Source organism: Podarcis gaigeae (assembly GCF_964106915.1).
Source record: "Podarcis gaigeae genome assembly, chromosome: 9".
Taxonomy (NCBI): Eukaryota; Metazoa; Chordata; class Lepidosauria; order Squamata; family Lacertidae; genus Podarcis; species Podarcis gaigeae.
In genome coordinates, this window is record NC_139685.1 from 68,310,169 (window position 1) to 68,335,973 (window position 25,805).

Genomic DNA, 25,805 nt, shown 5'->3' on the forward strand with positions numbered 1-25,805 from the left:
TTCCATGTTTAAAAGTAAGCATTCACTAGGAAAGGAACTGAAAATAAAATTGCTGACATAATAATGCCAGTAATATCCAAGGCAACACGATGACCAAATACAATGATACCATATCAATAGACACTCTTTATATAATATGAAATATATGAAATTACATAAACAGAAAACTTATGAATCTCTGAAAGTCACAAAATATGCGCTCTTAATGGATTCTCTTGAAAACATAAAACCAAATAAACATGTCTTATATGTCTCTGCAAGTCTTTGAAGACTATGCAAGTCTCTGAAAGAAGACTTATGTGACTTTCAGAGATTCATAAGTTTCTGTTTATGTGATTTCATATATTTCATATTATATAAAGAATGTATATTGATATTGCATCATTGAATTTGGTCATTGTGTTGCCTTGGATATTACTGACTATTGTTTGCAACACAGGGCTTAAATTGTTTGACATAATAATGGCGTCATACAAATCTATGGCGTGACCACATTTGGCAATAGTTTGTTCAGTTCTGGTCACCTCAAAAATGATATTGTAGAGTTGGAAAAGGTTCAGGGAAGACCAAGACGATCAAGGGGATGGAGCAATTTCTGTATGAGGAAAGCTTGCAGCATTTTGAAGTGCCACCTTGCCCCTCTCTATACTGTTAAGCATCAGTGATACCACTGCTAGGAAGCTGACGTTGTAGCTGCAGACCACTTGTGCTTGCAAATAGTAAAGACTTCCCTGCATGAACTACTTGGAAAATTGATAATCCATGTTTATCCTATGGCTGGAGTAATAAAGGGAACCTCCTTGTTTCCCCCCCAGAAATTGGTATCTTCTGTATTTCCATGTCCTCCAGCTTAGCAGGAGGTTGTACCTGGAGCTGGAATACCCGGCAGGCTGGGGGGAAGTTCTCCCAAATTGTGCGACTCCCTTTGGCTCATTCATGGATGGAGATGTTTTGGCTAAGTAAGGATAGACATCTGAAGAATGCATTTGCTCTTGGTGTATAACAGTGGTACTAGGGATGCGGGTGGCGCTGTGGTCTAAACCACTGAGCCTCTTGGGCTTGCCGATCGGAAGGTCAGTGGTTCGAATCCCTATGACGGAGTGAGCTCCCATTGCTGTGTCCCTGCTCCTGCCAACCTAGCAGTTCAAAAGCACGCCAGTGCAAGTAGATAAATAGGTACCACTACGGCGGGAAGGTAAACGGCGTTTTCACCGTGTTCCTTTGTGCCAGAAGTGATTTAGTCCTGCTGGCCACATGACCTGGAAAACTGTGTGTGGACAAATGCCAGCGCCCTCGGCCTGAAAGAGAGATGAGTGCCGCAACCCCATTGTCGCCTTTGACTGGACATAACCGTCCAGGGGTCCTTTACCTTTACCTTTTTATCAGTGGTTCTCAGACTCTGGGCCACACTTTCAGAATAAAAATTTTGATTTTTTTTTATTGATAAGAAATACGTTGGAAAACAAAGAAACAACCCCTGACAGTGCTTGATTTATAACAGCATCACTTGATGCTCTTGCTCTCGTTTTGAAAAGATACTTATCCATATTCTGCAAATAATATATTTTTTTAAAATATGCTATACTATATTACACTGAAATGTTTAAATGTTTTTTTGATTGTAATCCTCTCCTACCACACCCTATGAGAACCACTGGTGTATATGGTTGAATCTATAATAAGGTGCTTGGTGTTGTGAGTGCTACTGAGATGCCTAAAACAGAGATGCCGGCTGCAGTTCAAAAATAACATGCTTACGATAAAATATTATAAGTGTACTGTTAGCTTTTGGTGCAGTGGATATCTTAGGATGTTTGCAGGAACCTGGGTTCAAATCCTTGCTCTGCCTCAAAAGCTTGGTTGGCCAATAGACATGTCCTTTCTCTCTCACTCTACATAAGGTTGGTAAAGTGTGGAAAGCTATTTTTTTCTGTCCTGAGTGCCTTGGTGGGTGGGTGGGACCGAAATGTCATAACAAAATTTTAACACCCCCTGCTCAGTTCATTCTTTCTATTTGCCTCATGATTGTCCCTGTAGTCTGCAAGGGTCTTGCCCCCCCATAGGTTTACTTAAGGTGAGACATGGCTTGCAGCCCGTATCACATTGTATAATCCAGTATTTTATGGAATGAAACAAAAGTGGAAAACCCAAAAGCACTAAATTCTGCTTAGTGGCCTCAGAGGTCTCTGTTTCCCCAATCTGTGAGTTGTTTTTTTCATTATGGTGTCTCTGTAACAACACACACATTCCTTTTCATGAAGCAATTTGGAGACTGAAGTGGGATCTGTGCTTTTACTACAGCAAGAAAGATTTTGAAATCTTAGCTTTTTTTTATCAGCGCAACAGCAGCATCTGGCCTCAGATGGGAGCGACGGGGGTCTGTTGGACGCACAAAACAGACACAGTTGAGACGTGCTTGGGGGAATGTGATATCATTTGAAAACAAAAATCTATCCTCATGTGAGGTCACGTGAAGCCACCCCCCTCATAAAAGGTTTGGCTGTTGTGCATCGCTGCAGCGCTGTACACAATTTACTTGGAAGTGTGTCTGATCGAGTTCAATGGGACTGATCAAGTATGTATAGGACTGGTCTCAGTGGTGCAGCGATTTTTTTTAAAAAAATTGTTTAATTTTTTTATTTTTTACCAACAACCAAAACACAAACAGTGAAACCCCCCAGGCAGCTGATACATTTGTTATACATAATCAATAATAACATATTCAAATCAACCATATGTACAGTTTTGTATACGTTAACACTCCTCCATCCACAAGGTTTATTTAACTTTTAACATTTTAATTGCCCCAAAGTGTTCAAACCTACCCAAATAATTCAATATCTTCTCAAAGCAATCCTCCTCTTTCTCACTGACCTAAAACCCTTTCATTCTGTGTATAGTGGTGTAGCGATTAAACTACTACTGTCCTTGCAAAGCTAAGCAGGGTCTGGTATGGTTTCAAATTGGATGGGGGACGACTGTGTTGAGATTCCTGCGCTGGCAGGGGATTGGACTAGATGACCCTTAGGTCCCTTCCAACTCTACGATTCTACAGTTTTCATCTTTCCTTCTTCCTCTCTTTCTACTACCCCTATGATACAGTTTGCCCTTCTTGTCCTCGGCTCCCTGGTTTTTATTATGGCTCAACTCTCACCCAAGGGATTTGGGTTCAGACTGTGCTGTTCGTCTCCTTTGGCAAAAGCAACAAAGAGTCTTGTGACACTATAAAGCCGAACCTGTTTAGTCTGGCAGAAGCTTTTGTGGACTACAGTCGTTTGTGGCAAAGTGGGCTCTGGTCCACTAAATCTATTTATATTTAAGATGCTGCAGAAATACTAGTGTGGTTTCATTTATACCCCCCCAAGCATTTCTAGACCATATAATATCTTTTTTTAAAAAATAAAAAAAATTCCATAAGCGATGTACAAAAACAACATAAAAACATTAAAAGAGAGAGTAAGGCAGCATTCTAAAAACAGGAGCACGTAAGCAGAAATCTAGAAATAGCAAATCTGTCAGGGGCAGCTTGGGCAAAAAAGACACCTGAAGCAACAAATAGATTATGCTTCATATATTTGCAGAGGGAGGAAATTTCCACAGTGCAGGGGCAATGGCAGAAAATGACAATTTTTGGGTCAATGCCCTATGGCATTTTGTGGACTGCAGTGCCACAAATACGATCTCCCCATATGCTCTGAGTGATCTTACATGTCTGTACTGGGCAGGCAGTCTTTCAGATAACCCGGTCCCTAGTTGTTTCAGGGGTTAATTCATTACTAACACGAGGCTGGATGGGTCTCTGTAGCTGGATCGGCAGCCAGCGATTATTATTCAGGCAGAACTGACTCTTGAGAAGTTTGCATTCAGATATCACAAACAATGAAAGGAGTGCATCTTTAAGCATCATGCAGTGAGGTGTGTGCACCTATTTCCCTGACCCCCTCGATCGTACCATTCCCTCAATCGTAGCCCCTGACTAACTTCTCTGAAACTTCAGTACTCCCCAGAATATTTAAAAAAAGAATTTAAAAGACTCTCACACTCCTCTTTTTTCTGGTTTGGGCTCAGGATGGAGAAATCTTCCAATTCCACTTCCTCATTTTTTCCAATCTTCCAATTTTCCACATCAGCTGAATAATTCTTTTTTTTATATCCTCATGAAAATTCATCAGCATTTTAGTGTGACTTTTTCCTAAAGTATGTAATCTTGCCTGATATACATGTTTCCCATGCAGGTTCCCCTCATAATATGCATGTCAGTTTCACCAGTATCTACATCGTTATGGATGTTTTGCCCTAATATTGGTATTTTTGTACACGCTACATGGCAAGAGAACTGTTCTGCAAACTTTGGAGAAGTGCGTATTTCAAAGGATAGCCGTGTTTCGGTTTCTGTATTGTTTTGAAAAGTATTAGCAAAGCTTGCCTTGAAATGAAAAATGGAAGCAAAATTCTCCCCTAACCCTGTTTGTTTAAAATATAGCTGCTGTATTTTTCTTCTTTAAAAATTCTCTATGCTCCTGCCACCATGTCTGTTGAAATTAGCTATAGCCTATTAACAATTTTTCTGGTTTTCGGGGTGCAATAGAATCCTCTGTTTTTGCTTCAAGAGGCTAATAATAATGATGATGATGATGATGATGATGATGTTCCTACCCCTCTGGAACTTGTGATAGCTAATGATCCTGTTGAGTTAAAAGACCAGAACTTGAGTTATTGACAGCCCAATTTCTCCTATCTCTCTATTTCTCTTATCATTATACAACCTTCTGTAGACCTCTGAAGGCAGTCCTGTATTGGGATGTTTTTAATGTATGATATTGTGGTTGTGGTTGTTGTTGTTGTTGTTGTTGTTGTTGTTGTTGTTGTTATGTTTCTGTATATTATGTTGGAAGCTGCCCAGAGTGGCTGGGGCAACATAGTCAGATCAGTGGGGTGCAAACCCCCCCAATTGTTATTTTATTTGTTGATGTCGCTATCTGTCTCTGATAGATAAATGCACTGCAGCCGGGTGACTTCAGTTCCCCCAATTTGGTGTTTTCCAGTTGGTATGAGAAATTGTGCGTGAGAACTGATCAAAGTTTGTTTTGTTATCCACCCCACAAAAAAAAGACAGGCAGGAAAAAGGGCTGCCATGCAAGGTGACGAATGTTCGGCGTGTTTGCCTAATTAACTTTTGGCTAAGGATTCGGAACCATTAAGGAGCTAGTTAGTGTACGTCCCAAATAAACACATCTGGTCCCGCGAACAGTGGCAGTCCTGCCTGGATGCGGGTGACAGATGTGATGATCGTTCCCTCTGCCCTCTCCTTTAAATAATTAACAGCGTGCTGGTGGACGAGCCCTCAAAGCCAGCTGTATAGTCTCTGAGCTGTTATCTGCGGACATGTGCCCCCATCCCCATTAGTTTGCTCCATCTAACGCAGTCTCTCCTCGCTTGCTGTCGCAACAATGGCATTCTTTGAAATAACTCCGGAGATCTCTGCTTTTTCCCCTCCTGGGTTTGAAAAGGCACTTGGGCGGAGGGAGGAATATAGAGCAGACCACACATGTGGGAAAGATCGCCAAGTGCCCATTAGCTCGGGAGATTGATTCCTTCTCTCAAACAAAGGGCATTTCAGCTAGTCCCACCCAGATGTTTCATTATCTGTTGGTGCTGGGACGAGCCTGGAAACATCCCTCTTTTGAAAGCGGTGGCATCTTATCTTAAGACTCGTTTCTTCGGTTGATGTATGGCTGCCCAGCTTGGAACAGCTGGGAAATTGCTGTTAATGGGAGCAAGTTGGTGGTTTGGGAGGCGGGGGGCCGAAGGAGAGAAGAACAACAACAAATCTCACAACAGAAAACTGGCAAAGGGCTTATCGCCTGCTCTATATCAGAGAGTTATGTTTCGGCTTTGGATGTTCTGTCTCGAAGGCTGGAGACAGAACAATGTGAGATGGGAAACGTGGCTGGACAGTTTATTTAAGTCTTCGTTTGCACTTTTTTTTTTACAACAAAGCTCAAATTCATGCAACTCCCTCTGCCCTCAAAGGCCAAAAATATCTCTTTTTTTTTCTTTCGAAGTTCTCAGAGCCCTGGTTGTTCCATAGAGTGTAATGACCAACAGAGGCAGCTGTCACTGACTTCTTCTGGTGAGCTGGGCTGGGCCTGCAAGCTCTCCCCCCCCCCTTTTCATTTTGGTGAGACGGTCAACAATAGCGCAGCTGTCCTTCCGCCTAGTTGAGATCTCAAACCTGCAATTTGGCAAGAGGAACAGCACAAATTGGATAAATACCAGTAAGCGTATTGCGAAGGAAAGGAAAGCGGGACTGAAATGAACCCTACAACTTGTTTGATAGAAATGATTTAAGCAGGCATATGGTATAGCTAAGTGTGCTTGCAAAAACATTGGCCTGCTTCTTCCAGCAAGCTTTTATATTATTTTGTTGGTTGTTTTTTGTTAAAAAAGCTGATATAAAGAGAGAGAGAGCTAATAGAACTCCTGAGTTACTTGAAAAGAAAAGAGAATTACTTTCAGAAGATAATAACACACACTTAAATGGCATCCGCCCATCTCCTACACAAAGCATAATTAATACAGAACTCAGCCCACAGAGTTGTGGAATTGTATTGTTTTGAATTTTTACCCACCCATCGCAAAAAGGCCCCAGGAGTTGGATTGCAGCAATTAAAAACACAAGATTAGAAATAGTTCAAAAAACGAAACAAAACCTATCATAAGAATAGGGCAGCTCCTGAGAATACACATGTCTGTCGTTCAGCCCAGACACTGAGATCCAGCTCCGAGGGCCTTCTGGTGGTTCCCTCACTGCGAGATGTGAAGTTACAGGGAACCAGGCAGAGGGCCTTCTCGGTGGCGGCGCCTGCCCTGTGGAATGCCCTCCCATCAGACGTCAAGGAGATAAAGAATGACACAACTTTTAGAAGACATCTGAAGGCAGCCCTGTTCAGGGAAGTTTTTATTGTGTTTTTAATATTTTGTAGGGAGCTGCCCAGAGTGGGTGGGGTAAGCCAGTGAGATATACAGCTTCTTCTTCTTCTTCTTCTTCTTCTTCTTCTTCTTCTTCTTCTTCTTCTTCTTGTCCTTCTCATCATCTCAAGTGTCAAAGGCCAGGGTAAAGAGGTGAATCTTCATCATACAGCGAATGACACAGTAAAGGTGCCCCACACATCTGTGTTTGCGGGGGGGGGGGGGATTCCCACAATTCTTTCAGTTCAGCCTTGTGCTTTGTGCCATCATGCTCTGATGAAGTGATGGGGAAGATGTTGCTGTAAGTTAGAATGTCATACATAGTCCATTCCCCAGGTCTGGGGTAGGTAAACTTTTTCTTCTCACCTCCTTCCAGTGAGCACTCAGGGCTGATTTCCTTCAGAATGGGTAGGTTTGATCTTCTTGCAGTCCATGGGACTCTCAAGAGTCTCCTCCAGCACCATAATTCAAAAGCATCAATTCTTTGGCGACCAGCCTTCTTTATGGTCCAGCTCTCACTTCCATACATCACTACTGGGAAAACCATAGCTTTCATTCCTTACGTTCCCATTTTTTAGCAAGGTCATTTAAGAAACACCCACACCCACACACCCTGCAATGGAATTCTGGTAGTTTGAACAAATTTTTATTTTCAAAATCTCGAATGCCCCAAGTCCTGAAAATGTGTTGCAGTCCTTTATTGACTTCTTTTTTTAAAAAAAAATAAAAATAATAACAACTCTGGTACCTCAATTCCAAAAACCTCTTTACTTACCATCATTTTAATAACTTTTTGAGCAGTTGCCAGTTTAATCTTCAGTGCGTGGAAATTGGAAGTAAATTATTTATTGCTTCCAGCAAATGTCTTTCATGGTTTTTATTTAATTTCCCCCCCATCTTTTTTTAATGGATCGTAAAATGGCAATCTTTTATTGGTTGCCCATAAAGAAAGGAGCAAATGAATACTTTGCAAATAGGTTACAGTGGATTGAAATGTCAGTTGTAATTCAAGAGAAGGGGAAGCCCTTCTCTAACCAAAGATGAGTAGACATGTGGCAGCGAGCCATCTTCCTCTCCTTCAATCTTTAACATCACCCAATCCAAACACAAAGAAAAGAGAGAATTGCACTGGCCATTAAGGTTTATTTACAGTCACCGGCCCTCGAGCTAAACCCCAAAACTGGCTGTGGTGTAGTGGTTAAGAGCGGTAGACTCCTAATCTGGGGAACCGGGTTCGCGTCTCCGCTCCTCCACCTGCATCTGCTGGGTGACCTTGGGCCAGTCACGCTTCTCTGAAGTCTCTCAGCCCCACTCACCTCACAGAGTGTTTGTTGTGGGGGAGGAAGGGAAAGGAGAATGTTAGCCACTTTGAGACTCCTTAAAGGGAGTGAAAGGCGGGATATCAAATCCAAACTCCTCCTCCTCTTCTTCTTCTTCTTCTTCTTCTTCTTCTTCTTCTTCTTCTTCTTCTTCTTCTTCACCATTGTTTGGTTCCAGAAACTGCCTTGACAGCCCTGAGACAGTTGAGAAACAATCCGGTGGGTCTGTTTTGAGCATCCCTTTCCTCCATTACTGGCCTTGTCCCAGGGAACTGTTTGAAAGCATGTGATGAAGTCACCTTGCCTAACCTAAGCAATCTGGCGCCTGGGTAAGGATGGGTGAGAAATGATTTGCATTTTAAAGCGAGCCTACCTAATTTGCATTTCATGAACCGAAGCACGCTCCTCGCCCTTTTCCAAATTTTGCAATACAGAATTGTACAGTGGTACCTCAGGTTACACACGCTTCAGGTTACATGCGCTTCAGGTTACAGACTCCGCTAACCCAGAAATAGTGCTTCAGGTTAAGAACTTTGCTTCAGGATAAGAACAGAAATCGTGCTTTGGCAGCGCAGTGGCAGCAGGAGGCCCCATTAGCTAAAGTAGTGCTTCAGGTTAAGAACAGTTTCAGGTTAAGAACAGACCTCCGGAATGAATTAAGTACTTAACCCAAGGTACCACTGTATACAAAATCGCGCATGTTGCAGAAACATCATGAAAATGCCTGCACATTTTTTGTGGCAACTTCCCCTTCCCCCTAAAAAAAAAAAAAAAGCAGATGGATGCATAAATTGTGATGCAGAATTGTATACAAAATTGCATGTACTGGAGAAATGTCATGAAAATGTGTACACATTTTTGTTGCGACTTTGCCCCCCCCCCCAAAAGAAGCAAATGGCTGCATAAATTGGGTGAACTGAACTCATGATTGCATCGCTGAGAAATAAATTGGGTGAACTGAACTCATGCTTGCATCGCTGAGAAATGGACAGAAACTGAAATTGTGGATCTGTTGTTCATCATTAGTTCTGGGTCAGTTTCTTGAAGTGGAAGCCACATTTCATATTTTGTTGCAGTCCCTTCCACTTTGGGTAAACTTGGAACATATAAACTACCACAGTTTTCCCCCCACACTGGGTCATTCAAAGCTTGCATTCCCACAAGCCTGCTAACAATATCTTGATCTGAGGTGCTTATTTAAATCCCATAAAACATGCTGCAGATACACTTCAAAGAGATCAAAACAAATGAAAGGATTGCTTGCAGCTCTCAAACATGACGTTTGCAAAGGTGACATGGTTTTTCTTAGGCCTTGAAACACTTATCTATGTGAAGATGATCTGTATGACTTGACTCCGTAGCTCCTAGAACTTCCCTGTCAATCCGGTGTCCCTTAATCTTTGCCGCTGCATATCAAAAAACGGAACTGATACTTGATGTGCTCAATGAGTCTGTTCCCTGAGATATTTGTCAGGCATTTTGGCAGCTGAAGGTTGAGAGAAGGGAACAGATCCATTCTGACAGCAGCATCTTTCAGAAACTGGCATCCTGGAGAAGTCAGAATATTGCAGAAATCCAAGAGGAATTTTGCCTTGCGCTTCATTGGCATCTAACTTTTAAAACCAGGGTGCACCTACATTAAGTCCCAAAGGCAGAATTCCTCTTAAATTTCTGTCCTTCGGGAATAATTCAGGTGCAAGTTAAGAGTGAAGTGAAGATCACTTCAAATGTGGGAGTGTTGTAAACAGAAATTGCCCTTTTCCCTTATCCAAGAGCCCATATGGAGTCTTTACATAGGTTCCCTTTTGGTAGGAGAAGACAACAGAGGCCAACCAGAGAATATTGAGAAGCAAAGCAGCTAGTAAGCTTGATCTTTATTGATCGGTTGCAACAGGGTGCTCCCCTCACCCTCAGGAGGGAGGAACCCAGAACAATGGTGTGCAAGGCCTTATAAAGACTTTTGAAATTGCCACCCTGTAGATCAAGACCACTCCCAGAAACATCATACATACATCACAGAAGGGGTGTAACCTAAGACCACCCCTCAGGTACATCATACCTACATCACAAAAAAGGTGGTCTAAAACAGAAAATTTGAATGTTGTTTTTCTGCTGTCATTGTTTATCTCCTATCTGGCAGGTTACTTGACTGGATTTCCTGGGGAGCCTGGTTAGTCTTTTGTAATGATAAATACTTAGTTCCTGGGCCTGGTCACAGGCTCACACCCTATTCATATCTTAAATGTGCCCTTAAGATAGGATTTGTGATGAAAGAGACAATGGGAGGTTTCCCACTTTGACCTTGCAGAGAAAACATTTGCTCAGCTTAGGAATCAAAATGGTTCCAGGTTGGTCTTCCTGTGCTGATCTATGTACGTGCTTGGTTGGTACGCTTATGAACATTGTTGTTATTTAGTCGTTTAGTCGTGTCCGACTCTTTGTGACCCCATGGACCAGAGCATGCCAGACACTTCTGTCTTCCACTGCCTCCCACAGTTTGGTCAAACTCATGCTGGTAGCTTTGAGAACATTGTCCAACCATCTTGTCCTCTGTCGTCCCCTTCTCCTTGTGCCTTCCATCTTTCCCAACATCAGGGTCTTTTCCAGGGAGTCTTCTCTTCTCATGAGGTGGCCAAAGTATTGGAGCGCAGCTTCAGGATCTGTCCTTCCAGTGAGCACTCAGGGCTGATTTCCTTCAGAATGGGTAGGTTTGATCTTCTTGCAGTCCATGGGACTCTCAAGAGACTCCTCGAGCACCATAATTCAAAAGCATCAATTCTTTGGCGATCAGCCTTCTTTATGGTCCAGCTTTCACTTCCATACATCATGAACATACATCATACAAATATGAACATTACCATATATCTAAGACCTCAAAACTCCTATCACAGGAGTAAATAAAAGTGGAACTGGATACCAAGGCTAGAGTGCTTAACACTAAAGACTGCCTTGTGTATTCTCAGCCCCTTGTAGTTCAAAGTGAAGCATAAATGGAAACTTGCTGAATCTCCTGTCAAAGTCAGGGAAGTGGAGGACAGCTGATCTATAATCCTCGCCATGTGCTTGGGGTTTTCCAGAGTTATTTGAAGAAATGAAAAGCCACTATACTATTTATGTTTCTCCGATGCCTGCCTGCTCTTCACAGAAAGCCTCAACCAGCTATAATTAGTGGTTTTTATGCTGTATGTATGTTGTCAGAGTGGTAATTAGTGTGTTTATTGCCAATCTTGAAATTTTTATGTACATGAGTTAGTACTTCACACAGCTAAATGGTCGTTCGGCACATCCCTGGTCCTCACCGCGGGACCAGAATCTTTAGACCACATGGTATCTCTCTCTGAGATGGGTAAATCATTTTCCATTGAATTCACTGCCAGCATTACAAATATGTGTATTTTTAAAATCTCATATTTTCTAATTCAGGGACCTCATTTCGAATAGTTATTTTTGTCACTTTTATAGCTTCCAGGATAAAATGCTGGTTAGGTTCTGTGGTTACGGTTTTCTGTCGATAGTTTTGCACCACGTGGCAAATCTGGATTTAACAGTCTTCACTTTGAGTCAAAATAAGTTGCAGACAAAGCAGAATCAGCTGTTCTTGGGCTCTGCCCTTTCCTCCATTGATTCAACACTTTTAAACTGCAAAGGACATCACAGCTGTTTACCAGGTTCAGCCCTCACAATGGCCCAATGTGGTTATTATTATTTATTTATTTATTTAAATAATGTTTATTAAATTTTTGTTTAACAATAAAGACACATAGTAACATAACATTTTCCAATATCCACATTTCATACACTTCCTTGGACTTCCTCACACCTCTTGTTCCTGCTTTCTAAACTCATAAAAATTTTGCCAGCAAATTATTAACTTAATTTAGTATATATAATAAAATTTTCCACTATTAATATCTCAAGTTTTGAAATTTAACGACTCTCTTATTGGAACTCAATTATAAAATACTGTTTATCCAAAGTTTGTCTTTTCTTTCAATTACCTTCAAATTTGTATTCCTTATTACTAATTTGTTGGAGCCATGTTATTACAAATCTTACATCTTTCTTAACATTCATACAATTTACAATGTTTTTGTAGATAATCCTTAAATTTCTTCCAGTCCTCCTCCACCAGTTCTTCTCCCAGGTCTTATTATTATTTATTTAAATTAACAAGCTATTATTATCTTTTAGAGTTTAATTGATTTTATATAGTGCAAAATGCCCCAGATGGCTTCTAAGCGGTTTACAAAGCATAAAAAAAACAATCACACAAAGTTGTTAAAATACGAAATAATTTAAAGCACGCCATAAATGAAACATGCAATAAAACAACCCCATTAAAATATTTATAACCCGCTCTTCATTGTTCACACAAGAGAGAGAGAGAGAAGCAACATTAAAATGCGATAAAACAATATTTCATTTAAATAGTGCTTTTAAAAAAGGCAAAATACAACAACAGGAGCGCATTAGCCAAGTGAGAGGCACCGTTGATTAATAGCTATGTTTTTACCTTGGGTGCATTTACACGTGGAGAATATGGCATCACTTTTCCTGATTATAATGCTAGCACTTCTTGTTTTTCTTTCATGCTGCTATACCTGTTGTGTTAGGGAACTGTGGCTTTCTTACTGATAGACTGGCGCATCATGCTAAAAAAAATAAACATCGTTGAGCATCATTGCTATCCCTCCCTTTCCACTCGTGTGTACTTCTGTTTCCCCATGATTCCTCCATGAAAACACAACAGAACTTTGTGCTGGCATGCTGCCCAAATTTTCCCACTTTACTACCACAGTTTTGAGTTAAAGGGCCTGCAAATGCTCCCCCTTCCCAGCCAAATCAAATACGGTAACTGTGCAAACTTGTGTGCATTCAACTTGCAAGCATTTGGCTTTATGCTGATAATAAAAATTTCATTTTTAAAAAAGGGGGGACTGGATTCTGGGGAAAATGACTTTGAAAAATGACTGTATTGTTGTTAACACTCGATTGGGAGCCGCCCAGAGTGGCTGGGGAAACTCAGCCAAATGGGCAGGGTATAAATATTATGTATGTATGTATGTATGTATGTGGGGACGCAGGTGGCGCTGTGGGTTAAAGCCTCAGCGCCTAGGGTTTGCCGATCGAAAGGTCGGCGGTTCGAATCCCTGCGGCGGGGTGCGCTCCCGCTGCTCGGTCCCAGCGCCTGCCAACCTAGCAGTTCGAAAGCACCCTCGGGTGCAAGTAGATAAATAGGGACCGCTTACCAGCGGGAAGGTAAACGGCGTTTCCGTGTGCGGCTCTGGCTCGCCAGAGCAGCGATGTCACGCTGGCCACGTGACCCGGAAGTGTCTCTGGACAGCGCTGGCCCCTGGCCTCTTGAGTGAGATGGGCGCACAACCCCAGAGTCTGGCAAGACTGGCCCGTACGGGCAGGGGTACCTTTACCTTTACCTATGTATGTATGTATGTATGTATGTATGTATGTATTTACTTACTTACTTACTTACTTACTAATTAATTATTTGGCAATCCCCCCACCATTGAACCCAATGAGTTTTGACTCTATGCAATTTTGGCTTAGGGGCGATCCCCGGAACGTAACCCACACCTAACTTGTAGGTCTCTCTTAATACAGAAATTAGTGCTGAATGTATGCTACATTCCATTAGTGGCTTTTACATCATGTGAAAGCTGAAATATAAGGCAGATATTAACAGTTATGGAAATGGGAAGGGAAATGGGATAAACTCGTGTGAAGTTGGCCCTGATCTCAACCCCCCATTGGTGTTGGTACTCCTTGCAGTTGGCTGATCACCACAAATCTCTTGAAGACCAAATGACATTTTCTGCTGAAAGCTTAGCCTACAACTACAGTGGTACCTCGGGTTACAGACGCTTCATGTTACAGACTCCGCTAACCCAGAAATAGTACCTCGGGTTCAGAACTTTGCTTCAGGATGAGAACAGAAATCGTGCTCTGGCGGCATGGCAGCAGCGGGAGGTCCCATTAGCTAAAGTGGTGCTTCAGGTTAAGAACAGTTTCAGGTTAAGAACGGACCTCCGGAACGAATTAAGTACTTAACCCAAGGTGCCACTGTACACTGTATTTTTGCCTTGATAATTCCTCGAAGAAAGGGATGAACTTCCCCATCCCGTATACCTTTGCCTCCATAACAATCCTCCATCCCATTTCTGCGATGATCTAAAGAAAATTGGAGACATCTCTGTGCACTCACGTTTGGCATAAGGTGCAGTTTCGTCGTGAGACTGAGATCTGGCAACTTGCCCCAGACCACACAGTAAATTCAGAGCAGAGGTAGGATACAGTGGTACCTCGAGTTACATACGCTTCAGGTTACAGACACTTCAGGTTACAGACTCCGCTAACCCAGAAATAGTACCTCAGGTTAAGAACTTTGCTTCAGGATGAGAACAGAAATTGCATGATGGTGGTGCGGCAGCAGCAAGAGGCCTCATTAGCTAAAGTGGTGCTTCAGGTTAAGAACAGTTTCGGGTTAAGAATGGACCTCCGGAATGAATTAAGTACTTAACCCGAGGTACCACTGTACTCTGATCAAAGCACAGCTCTCCAACTGTCAGATATCACTGGTTGTGCAGCTCTTACTTAGCAATAGTATGGGGTCCTAGGCACCTGGGGCTATTACTCGGCTTGGATGACTGAATGCAAAACTCCCTGTGCATAGAATATTAGGTAAAGGTAAAGGACCCCTTGATGGTTACGTCCAGTCAAAGGCGACTATGGGGTTGCGGCGCTCATCTCGCTTTCAGGCCAAGGGAGCCGGCATTTGTCCACAGACAGTTTTCTAGGACATGTGGCCAGCATGACTAAACTGCTACTGGAGCACGGAGGACCGTGACAAGTGTCAGCGTGCATGGAAGCACCGTTTACCTATTTATCTACTTGCACCGGTGTGCTTTCGAACTGCTAGGTTGTCAGGAGCTGGGACCGAGCAACGGGAGCTCACCCCGTCGCAGGGATTCGAACTGCCCACCTTCTGATCAGCAAGCCCAAGAGACTCTGTGGTTTAGAGATTTAGCCCGACATGTTGACTTTTTATGTGCATAGATTTGGGAGGCTTCCATCCCTCCCCTGGGAAAATGTTCTTTTTTCTGCATGTTACACAGTTGTATCGATCCTCAAACTTTTTAGCTGATTATTATCAATAAAAAGCTTGTGAATGTTTATTCAAAACCAGCCAAGGAGTCCAGTTCACTTTGTTGCATCTTCAAATACTTTGTAAAGGGTTCCCATTCATCTTTAAAGTCACAGTTATCCTTGTCCCGTAGCTTGTATGTCAGTTTTGCCAGTTCTGCATAGTCCATCAATTTTTCAATCCCCTGGGAAAATGTTCAACCATGCAATGCCCCGTCCCCATTATGGTTTAGTCCTTGGAACACTTTTACCACCTCTGCTGGTTCCATGACTGAGCAGTGATTTGAACTTCGTGCTAATTATTCCCATCCATTTCCACCCACCCATCTTTGCTTGGCCCCAAAGCTTTAGATCTGAGCCGTTTAGCAAATCGGTAATGTCCACAAGATCTGTCTCACTTGCTCCATTCCCTGTTCTGTTTTCACTGAATCTGGCTGGACAACTGAGTCCTGAAACAAACATACTGAGTAAAAACATTTTTCATGTGTTATTTCCCCCACCTCACTTCTCGTTTCAGAACGATGGAGGTTTCCGTCAGTTTTCACAGAGGACAGTCTCCCATCACCAGTTCTTTGACTATTACCGCAACAAGATGTGTAAGTACATATCCGGCAAGAGCCAGGAAAGAGGAATACTTGGCTGTTGTTTTTAATTATGGCTGATGTGCTGCTGGTTTTAAATTGCACTGTCCATATCAAAAGGTTTCTATTACTGGGAATGTACCGTATTTTTCGCTCTATAGGATGCACCCAAGCATAGGGCGCACCTTGTTTTAGAGGGGGGAGAACAAGAAAAAAAATTCTCCTCCTCTTTGCTCAGGGCCCCTTCAGCGAAGCATCAGGAGAAACAGAGCCACTTCCATTTCTCCTCCTGCTTGGCTGAAGGGGCGCTGCATAGCTCTCTGCTGAAGCCGGGAGAGTCTTGCTCTCCCAGCTTCAGCAAAAGGAACCTGAAGCCTCCGGAGCACAGCGGGAACTCACGCTGCATTCCAAAGGCTTTAGGCGGCTATCCCTGAAGCCTGGAGAGCGAGAGGGGTCGGTGCGCACCAACCCCTCTCGCTCTCCAGGCTTCAGCGAAAGCAACGCAAAGCCTCCGGAGCTTGGGCTTCAGAGGCTTCACATTGCTATCGCTGAAGCCAAGGAGCCTGCATTCGCTCCATAGGACGCACACACATTTCCCCTTAATTTTTGGAGGGGAAAAAGTGTGTCCTATAGAGCGAAAAATACGGTATCTGAATCCAGTCATCCAGATTTGCTCTTCCTTCTTCCAACCTCTCTGCCCCAAGATCAGATCAGGAGTGGAGCAGGTGATTTTGTCTAGACCTGGACGACAGGACTCCGTTGATGTCTCTGGGCAGCTCTTTCTTCCACCATGGGAGACTTCAAAATAGATTCTCAGAATGAACCAAGAAGTGACAACGAGATGATTCTTTCCATATAACGTACTTCCCCATGTATAAGACAAGGGTTTTTTTTTTTAAATTAAAAAATGATGTTTAAAATTGGTGGTCGTCTTATATACAGATAGTGGGATTGGTTGCTGCTGTGAGCAGAAGTTTGTCAGCGATTATTGGGCATGTTATTGGTGGCTGTGGCAAGGGCTGGTGTTGATTTGGCAACGCTTTTGCAACGCATGCAAGTGGCAGAGCATAGGTCAGGCGGGTGAGCGATTTTTGGCATCCCCCTCTAAAAAAAAGCTCAGCAACTCTGGGCAATCTCCCCCCATTTTCTTAATTTGGAGTCCCCCAAAATAGGGGACGTCTTATACACAGGTGCATCCTATACACAGAAAAATACGGTATATTTCTCCCATTCATATTCTCTCTCTCTCTGTCCTCTGTTCCAGTCACCCCACCCACCTGCTTGTCCATTTCCCCACTTTTTCATCCCTCAATATTCTGTGCTATCAAGTTATTATGGGACTGTCAGAGGAGTTGTTGATGTTTTTACCTTCTTTGCTCCTTATTCCCCTTGAGCATTTCCTGGGCATCTGCAAACCTTAGTTTACCTTGAGTCTGCTGCTACCTCCCTTTTGTCTGTGGGTGATACAGCTTTGGTTACATCGGCAGAAACAGGGGAAGACTTGAAAAAGTTCTTATGTACACATGAGGCCCATTTGCTAGGGCTTCCAAAACCACTTCCTGTGGCAAGCCCCTTTGAGAAGCAGCTTTATCACTTAGCGCCCAACCAATGTCCTTGCTGTTGGAGAAGAATCCAGAGGTTAACTACAAGCAGAGTTCAGACAGCAGTTTTACCATTATAAAGAGGACTTAATGTTCTGTCCTGGAAAAAGCAAAAGCAAAAACTCCTGCTAGTAGAAAATCCAACGATTGTAGCAAGAATAAAACAACAATAAATCTTGCAAATTGAATTTATTTTATTTGTCTGCTATACTGAGACCATTTGTTAGCAGACATAGCAGGATCAACATTTTTTTACAGCAGACAGGGAGAAGTGGTAACGCTTCAGGAGACTTGGATCCTAGTATTGTTGATCCAATTTTGTTTGTATTTTTTTCCCTTTGCATTGTGAAAAACTGTAAGCAAGAAGCAGGGAAATGGGGTGGGATGGGGCCGGTGGATTCTTATCTATTTAACTGAATTATCAGGGTTTTTTAAAGATATAAAAGAGAGAGGAATAAAATCAGCAGCCTGATCTTTGGTGAAGCCAACTTACTCATTTGGCATGCTAGCCCTGTATGCTGTTTTCATAAACAGGAAACACATTTGCATATTTTCACTGCCAGAAGAGGCAGCAGCTTCAGGAAAATACACTGCTGAAACAAGCAAGTCCTAAATATTGCAGCTGCAGAAGATGTCTTTCTTTCTTTCTTTCTTTCTTTCTTTCTTTCTTTCTTTCTTTCTTTCTTTCTTTCTTTCTTTCTTTCTTTCCTGTGCTGTTAAGATATTCTTTTACTTGCTAAGAGAGAGAGAAAAATTAAGGAGAACAACTGAATTTAGGCTGTCCATAAATTCAGGTACGCTTTATAAACATTAGATAGAAATTTGGAAAATTGTATCTTCAGGGCCAGACAACAAATAAATGAAGAACCTCATTAAGTGTTTTTGTTTGTTTGTTTCTGGTTTAGTTTAGGGTGGTTGTTTTTCAAAACAACAACAACCCAATTTGGATACCCTTAAGAGTGATGAATGATGAGAACTGTTTTAAAGGTTTGTGCATGTGATCAAAATTCTACTGCATTTCCGCCACCTGAAAATGAATGGATTTGCAAATTCCTTTAAGTGTGCAACAGAGATTATGAGCCAATCCAATGCAGTAGGTGACTTCACAGTAGAACAGAGATGGAATTTTGCCATTCTTATTAGTACTGTAGATCCTCTGATGCGCCTTGTGAACTGGTTATGTTTTCAGCATAGTGCAATGCACACACACACAGAGAGGTGGAGATCACAAACATGTAACCTACGGATAGCAGGTGGGCACCTTCACTGTACTATTTTTCAGTGCCCGTGAAAACATTTTTGTGTAGACAAGCTGATCCAGATGTCTGGAATGCTCTTGTGTTTCTAGTTTGTTGCTGGTTTTAATTTTCTGAACATTTTAATTGTTTTTACTAACCATATTACACTTTTTTTTTCTTTTTGTAAACCACTTTGTGGGCTTTTCCAACAACAACCTGGCGGTATATACATTTTCTGAAATAAATGAATAGTAAATATAATTATGATCTTTCCTTCTCTCTTTCCCCCCATAGGCAAATGGCATTATTGCACTTATAGTTATCCTGGTATTGCTACTGTTGCTGGCGCTTGCCCTCATGTGGTGGTTTTGGCCCCTGTGCTGCAAAATAGTGAGTGAAATAAATCTGCAACGTGACATTCTTATCTCTTCCACCTATGTTATCTTGGTAGCAAATGGCTGACTTCATTGTACCATACACAGTTAGACTGTGGAACTTGCTTCCAGAAAAAGCAGAGACGGCTGCTCTGTGATCCTTGGACGAAGGGTCGTATAGAAATCTAATAAATACAAATAATAGATTAAAAATCCACTATTGCAGGCGGAATGCCTTGTGACTCCCAGTGAATGGTATTCACAGTGGAGAGAGGGCTGTTGCTTTCATGGGGCCTGTCTACAGGCTTCCCACAGACATCTGGTTACCACTGTGAGATTACTATGCTGGACTATAAGGGCCTTTGTCCTAGCAAGTCTATCTTTTTCTGCAACTGTTGCATTAGCTGGCAAACAAGCCAGGAGGTCTTCCATTTTTGCTTCCTGTTTTGCCCGAACTATGGTTTAGTTCAGCTTCAAACCATGGCTTCATAATACTATGGTCTGCTTCGAAGTTGTGTGTCTACTACTGTTATTACAGTCATACCTTAGAAGTAGAATGCCTTGCAATTTGAACGTTTTGGCTCCAAACGCCGTAAACCCGGAAGTGGTTGTTCCGGTTTGCGAACGTTCTTTGCGAATGTTCTTTGGCTGCTTCCTGCAGCCAATCGGAAGCTGCGCCTTGGTTTCCAAACATTTTGGAAATCGAACGGACTTCCAGAGCGTATTCCGTTTGAGTTCTGAGGTACGACTGTATTATTATTGCTGTTAATGTTATTATTTATTGAATTTATATACCGCCCTATACCCAGAGGTCTTGGGGCAGATCACAGAACAAACCACAAAATATATAACCAACCCAATAACAACCCCCCCCAAAGACTACATTTTAAAAGGGCATAGGATGTCAATCAAAGCAACCAAAAGGTTAAAAAGGAACATTTTTACCTGGTTCCTAAAGGTGTATAATGAAGGTGCCAGGAGAACTTCCCTGGGGAGAGGTTTCCATAGATGGGGAGTCACTGTAGAGAAGGCCCGTTTTCATGTTGCCACCCTCTGGGCAAAGCCTGAAATTAAGGCTACTGGAAAATTTCCTGGTTTGTTCGTTTGTTTGCTCCGTCACGTGAACAGAGGCACAGAAGGGCTGGGACCATAAGACGCTTTCACATTTCAACATAATGAGACAGTATATAATGGTCCAAATGTGACCGCAGTCTCCAAGCCACACCTCACATCTTCCCAACTGTAATACAGTAGACGCTCAGGTTGCGAATGTGATCCATGCGGAATGCACGTTCGCAATCCGCAGCATTCGCAACCCCCGCCTGTGCGTCCGCGCAGGCGTGGGTTGCGAGTCAGTGCTTCTGCGCATGCGCAAAGTGCAATTTAGCACTTCTGTGCATGCGTGACTGCTGAAACCTGGAAGTAACCCATTCCAGTACTTCCAGGTTTCAGCAGTCTGCAACCAGAAAAAATGCAACCTGAAGCGGACGCAACATGAGGTGTGACTGTATGTGGATTGCAGGATTGTTGCAAAGAATGGGTGAGGCAGTTTGCTTGGAGCCCTTTTGACACTGAAAAAGTGCCATATAATAGTATTAACAGGTTTTTGTTTTTGTTTGGGTAAGAAGGTAGGAAGTTGCTTTCATAGCAAATCAGACCATACTGGCTGGTCGTGACTCTTTTGGTTTGCAAACTAGGTAAAGATACTAGGGACTGAACCTGGGACTTATTGTATGCAAAGCAAGTACTGTTCTACCGAGCGACCTTAAGCATCTTTCATTCCTCCTGGATTCTTTCTTTTTTTTGTATCTGTGTCCCAAGATGAGCGTTGACAGCCGATGGGAATAAGGCTTGTATTCTATTTCAGCAACTGAAACTGATTTGCTTAAGGCACCTCTTTATTTATCCCATGTCTATAGCCTTGCCGGTTAGCTCAGTTGGTTAGAGCATGGTGCTGAAAATGCCGAGGTCACGGGTTTGATCCCCGTATGGTTGCATATTCCTGCATTTCGGGGGGTTGGACTAGATAACCCATACATTAATATATATTTAATTCTTTATCTAAAAAAGAGAGCATAATGTATTACATTCCTATGATTCTATCTTAAAAATAAAAAAATACTGTAGGGCTAGAGCAACAACAACAACAACAACAGGACGTTGAAGGGGAAATATGCTGTCCCTCCTCTTCCCATTCAGCTTTCTTTTTGGCAGTCGCCAGTTGGCATCTAACATGTCAGATGAATTGGGCATGCTGTTTAATTTTTGGCAGGAGCCAGTTGAAAGCCCCCCCCCGTCCCACTTGATCTACAGTCCATGCACACAACCAGGTTGTTGGTTTTCTCTCCTTCCCCCCCCCCCATCCATCCCCCTTTTTTTTTTAAAAAAAGGAATTTACTGTTGACAGTTCTTTCACTCTTCTCTGAATGTTAGAACATATGACTGCATCAAGCTGGCTCTGGGCTCTGGCGCTGACATTTCTTAATGCCCACCTCGTTCAAACATTTGAAAAGTGTTAATGAGCAGATCAAAGGGACTGTTGCCTGAAGCAACTCGTTTTTAAATAAAAAAATAAAACACATTTATAATTTTTTTAATTAAAAGAGAGAGAGAGGGAGAAAGAAAGAAAGAAAGAAAGAAAGAAAGAAAGAAAGAAAGAAGGAAGGAAGGAAGGAAGGAAGGAAGGAAGGAAGGAAGGAAGGAAGAAATCAGCTGCCCTCCAAAATAGTCACCTTAATTTTTTTGGTTTTTTTCTTTTCCTTTTCGCGGCTAAATAAAATACGAAGCAGGCCGTTCCTGACAACGATGATAATATAACCAAACTCAAATAAAATTGGAGAAGACTCAAAAGTCTGCATATGGTAAATAAACTGGAGATTGAGTCTCCTGGGCCCTTGGGATGGTATTTAAGAAATCTGAATTAAACAGAAATGCTGGCCGCCTTGCAATATTATGTCTTTTAACATCTGCAAGTTCTCAGGCTGCAGAAGTTGCCTACGCCCCCCCTCCCCCATGATAAGGATGCTCATCTTTATTTTGAAAGGAAAGATCAATCAAATTAATTTGTGGGCAGGATGCTTGTATTTTGACATGTGACTGTGTGCAAAGTACGCAGGTTACCTGGGTCCATTTGATGCAGTTCTGCTGACACAGCTAAGAACACTGCCTGCAGAGGAGATTGCAAAAGAACCTCGTCCCAAGCACACTGAGCTGTGCTTTATAGAAGAAAAACCTGAGTACCATTTTTATTCATGAACTTATTAACAAATTTACAGAAATAATAATAATAATAATAATAATAAATAATAATAATAATAATAATAATAATAATAAATAATAATAATATATTCATACCCCGCCCATTTGGCTGGGCTTCCCCAGCCACTCTGGGCGGCTTCCAACAGAATATTAAATACAATAATCTATTAAACATTAAAAGCTTCCCTAAACAGGGCTGCCTTCAGATGTCTTCTAAAAGTCTGGTAGTTGTTCTCTTTGACATCTGGTGGGACGGCATTCCACAGGGAGGGTGCCACTACCGAGAAGGCCCTCTGCCTGGTTCCCTGTAACTTAGCTTCTCGCAGTGAGGGAACTGCCAGAAGGCCCTCGGTGCTGGACCTCAGTGTCCGGGTAGAATGATGTGGGTGGAGACGCTCCTTCAGATATACTGGACCGAGGCCGTTTAGGGCTTTAAAGGTCAGCACCAACACTTTGATACGCTCTCTTTCTTCCACTATTGGCCTCCAAGGTGGTGTGGTCTGACCAAGGCAGAATTCATCTGGATGTTTTACTTCTGTTGATGCAGCCTAGAACACCATTAGCTTTTTTTTGTGCTTTTTTTTTTGCTTCTTCACACTGCTGATTCATGTTTACCTTGTAGTCCACTAAGACCCCCAGGTACTTTTAACATGTACTGCTAGTAAGTCAGTTGTCCCCCTCTCCCACCTTATTTTTTGTGCATCTCGTTCTTCCTGCCTAAGTGCAGAATCTGACATTTGTCCCTATTGAAATTCTTTTTGTTCATTTGGGCCCAGGTCTCCAATCTGTTAAGGTCATTCTGAATCCCTATTCTGCCTTCTGCGGCATTAGCAACCCCTCCCGGTTCGGTGTTATCTGCAGAATCGATGAGCATCCCTCAATTTCTTCATCCAAGTCATTTATGAAGATGTTAAACAACAGCGGGCCCAGGACAGAATCCTGCGGCACCCCACTTTCCACTTTCCTTCCAGGATAACAAGGAACCATGAATGAGTACTCTTTGGGTTTGGTCAGTCAAACTGGCTACAAATCCACCTAACAGTTACCGACATTTTACCAGCTTCTTCACAAGAATGTAATACCATTACATGTCTTTAGGTGCTAGGCAAAAACCTTCCCCTTTACCCAGCCTTTCGGTCATTAAATTATCTATGGGCTGTTAAGGGTGTGTGTGGGGAGGAATAATCATTACGGTTATTTTTATTATTACGCTGTCTATTACTGTGCTTTGTTTTATGTCTTTATTATTATGCTTCGCAAAAATACATTTTAATGTTATACACTGCCCTGAAGTCTTTTCATAAAGGGCAGTTTGTGTATGTATGTATCTGTATCTATCTATAGCTATATCTATACACATATTATACAGCCAAACCTCTGTTGTCAAACGGCTCTGTTTTTGAATGTTTTGGCTCCCAAACACCAAAAACTCAGAAGTAAACACTATGGTTTTCGAACGTTTTTTGGAACTCGAACGTCTGATGCGGCTTCCGTTTTGAGTTTCCTATTGAATTGAGGTTTCCACTTTTGGATTTCGAATGTTTCAGAAGTCGAACGGTCTTCTGGAACGGATTACAATCAAAAACCGAGGTTCCACTGTATAAATGTTTTTGTGTGTATAAAAATCTCTGTAGCAGAGAATTTGAAGCCGGGTTATCCTGTTACTGTGCAAGTCTCAATGATCTTTGTCTTTTATCCTCTATTCCACTCCCCCCTCCCCAAATTAGGTCATCAAGGACCCTCCTCCCCCTCCACCACCAGCTCCAGTAGAGGTAAGTTGTGAAAGTGCTTCGGAGGTTGGTTACTGCAGACACATTTTTCTGTCTTGGAGCCAGTGACTCAGAAATGTAAATAAGCAAAGCTGGAGATACTTGCCCATTTCTTATCCCAGGTGGTACCTTTTCCTGCTCTCTTCCAGAATCACCTGGTTATGTAGATAGGAATTGAGGTGAGGGGTGGGGTACAGAAACATGGAACATGATGACATCATGAGTTAGATAGGTGGTCCTACACATTATGAAAGGAAGGCAGATACAGTGGTATCTCTGGTTGTGAACTGGGTCCGTTCTGGAGGCCCGTTCGCAACATGAAAAAAGCGCAACCCGCAGCGGCGCATCTGTGCATGCATGGGTTGCAATTCGCTGCTTCTGCGCATGTGTGTGACGTCATTTTGCACTTCTGGGCATGTGTGAGTGGCAAAACCTGGAAGTAACCCTTTCTGGTACTTCCGGGTCACCGCGGGACATAACCTGAAAGAACGTAACATGAAGCAAATGTAATATGAGGTATGACTGTAATGCCATTTCCAATGAAAACTCTGTTTCGAGTCCAGTGTATATATCTGCCTTAAGAGGGTATCATTTATTGTACAGTGGTACCTCGGGTTACAAACACCTCGGGTTACAAACACTTAGGGTTACAGACTCCACTAACCCAGAAATAATACCTTGGGTTAAGAACTTTACCTCAGGATGAGAACAGAAATCATGCTCCAGCAGCGTGGCGGCACCGGGAGGCCCCATTAGCTAAAGTGGTATCTCAGATTAAGAACAATTTCAGGTTAAGAACGGACCTCCGGAACGAATCAAGTTCGTAACCAGAGGCACCACTGTATTGGGTTATTACCTTCATGAAGGAGAATCCCGTGATGAGGGCTTTGAGCTAGACAGAATGCTGCTTCTTTCATTCATTTCATTTCTTAAATTTATATAAAACGATAAGTTCTAAATAAACAACGAATTGCAAATGATAACGGAAGGCAGTTTACGATACGTAACACAAATGTCACTACGTAACGTGATATCTGTATAGCATCAAAATCAAAACAATGATAGAAATGTAGTTATGTAATAAAATATGGTTTCTCTTAATGGCATGAAAAATAAGGTTGGGAGAGGGAAATCAGAAACAGGATGTCTAAAATACAGAAACAGTGCACAGATACACAACATTCTCTCAAAGGTAGCTCTTAATCCTGGCCACTCACAGAAAATGACAGGCCCTCCCAGCTCACACACTTTCCTCTCCCGGTCTTTCACTTTGAGTGAACTTCAGTTCCCTGAATCTCACTCAGGGCCCTTCCACTTTCCGCTATACAGTTTCATGTGGTTTCTGCCCTTGGCTCCCAATGGTGTCCCAGAATTGGAGGCAACAGAGGGGTAATTCCCTCTAGTATCTGTCCCTTCAAGGTGACTCCCACTAGCAAGGCACCTGGCAGACTGCTTACCCATTTTCTCTTCCCCACCCTGAAAACAAACCCCAAACGTTTTGCCTGAAGAAGCTTGATTCTACCTTTTTTTGCAGC

At 42.4% G+C, this 25,805-nt stretch overlaps 1 protein-coding gene across 1 annotated transcript in view; it reads left to right on the forward strand.

Moving 5' to 3' along the window:
- The window catches only part of ANTXR2 (ANTXR cell adhesion molecule 2), a 156,823-nt gene that overhangs the window by 54,441 nt on the left and 76,577 nt on the right, over positions 1–25,805 (forward strand). Inside the window, exons 11-13 of the mRNA XM_083756652.1 lie at positions 15,967–16,045; positions 19,164–19,259; positions 24,229–24,273. Coding sequence (XP_083612778.1) covers positions 15,967–16,045; positions 19,164–19,259; positions 24,229–24,273 — 220 coding nt within the window. The remainder of the gene's footprint in view (positions 1–15,966; positions 16,046–19,163; positions 19,260–24,228; positions 24,274–25,805) is intronic.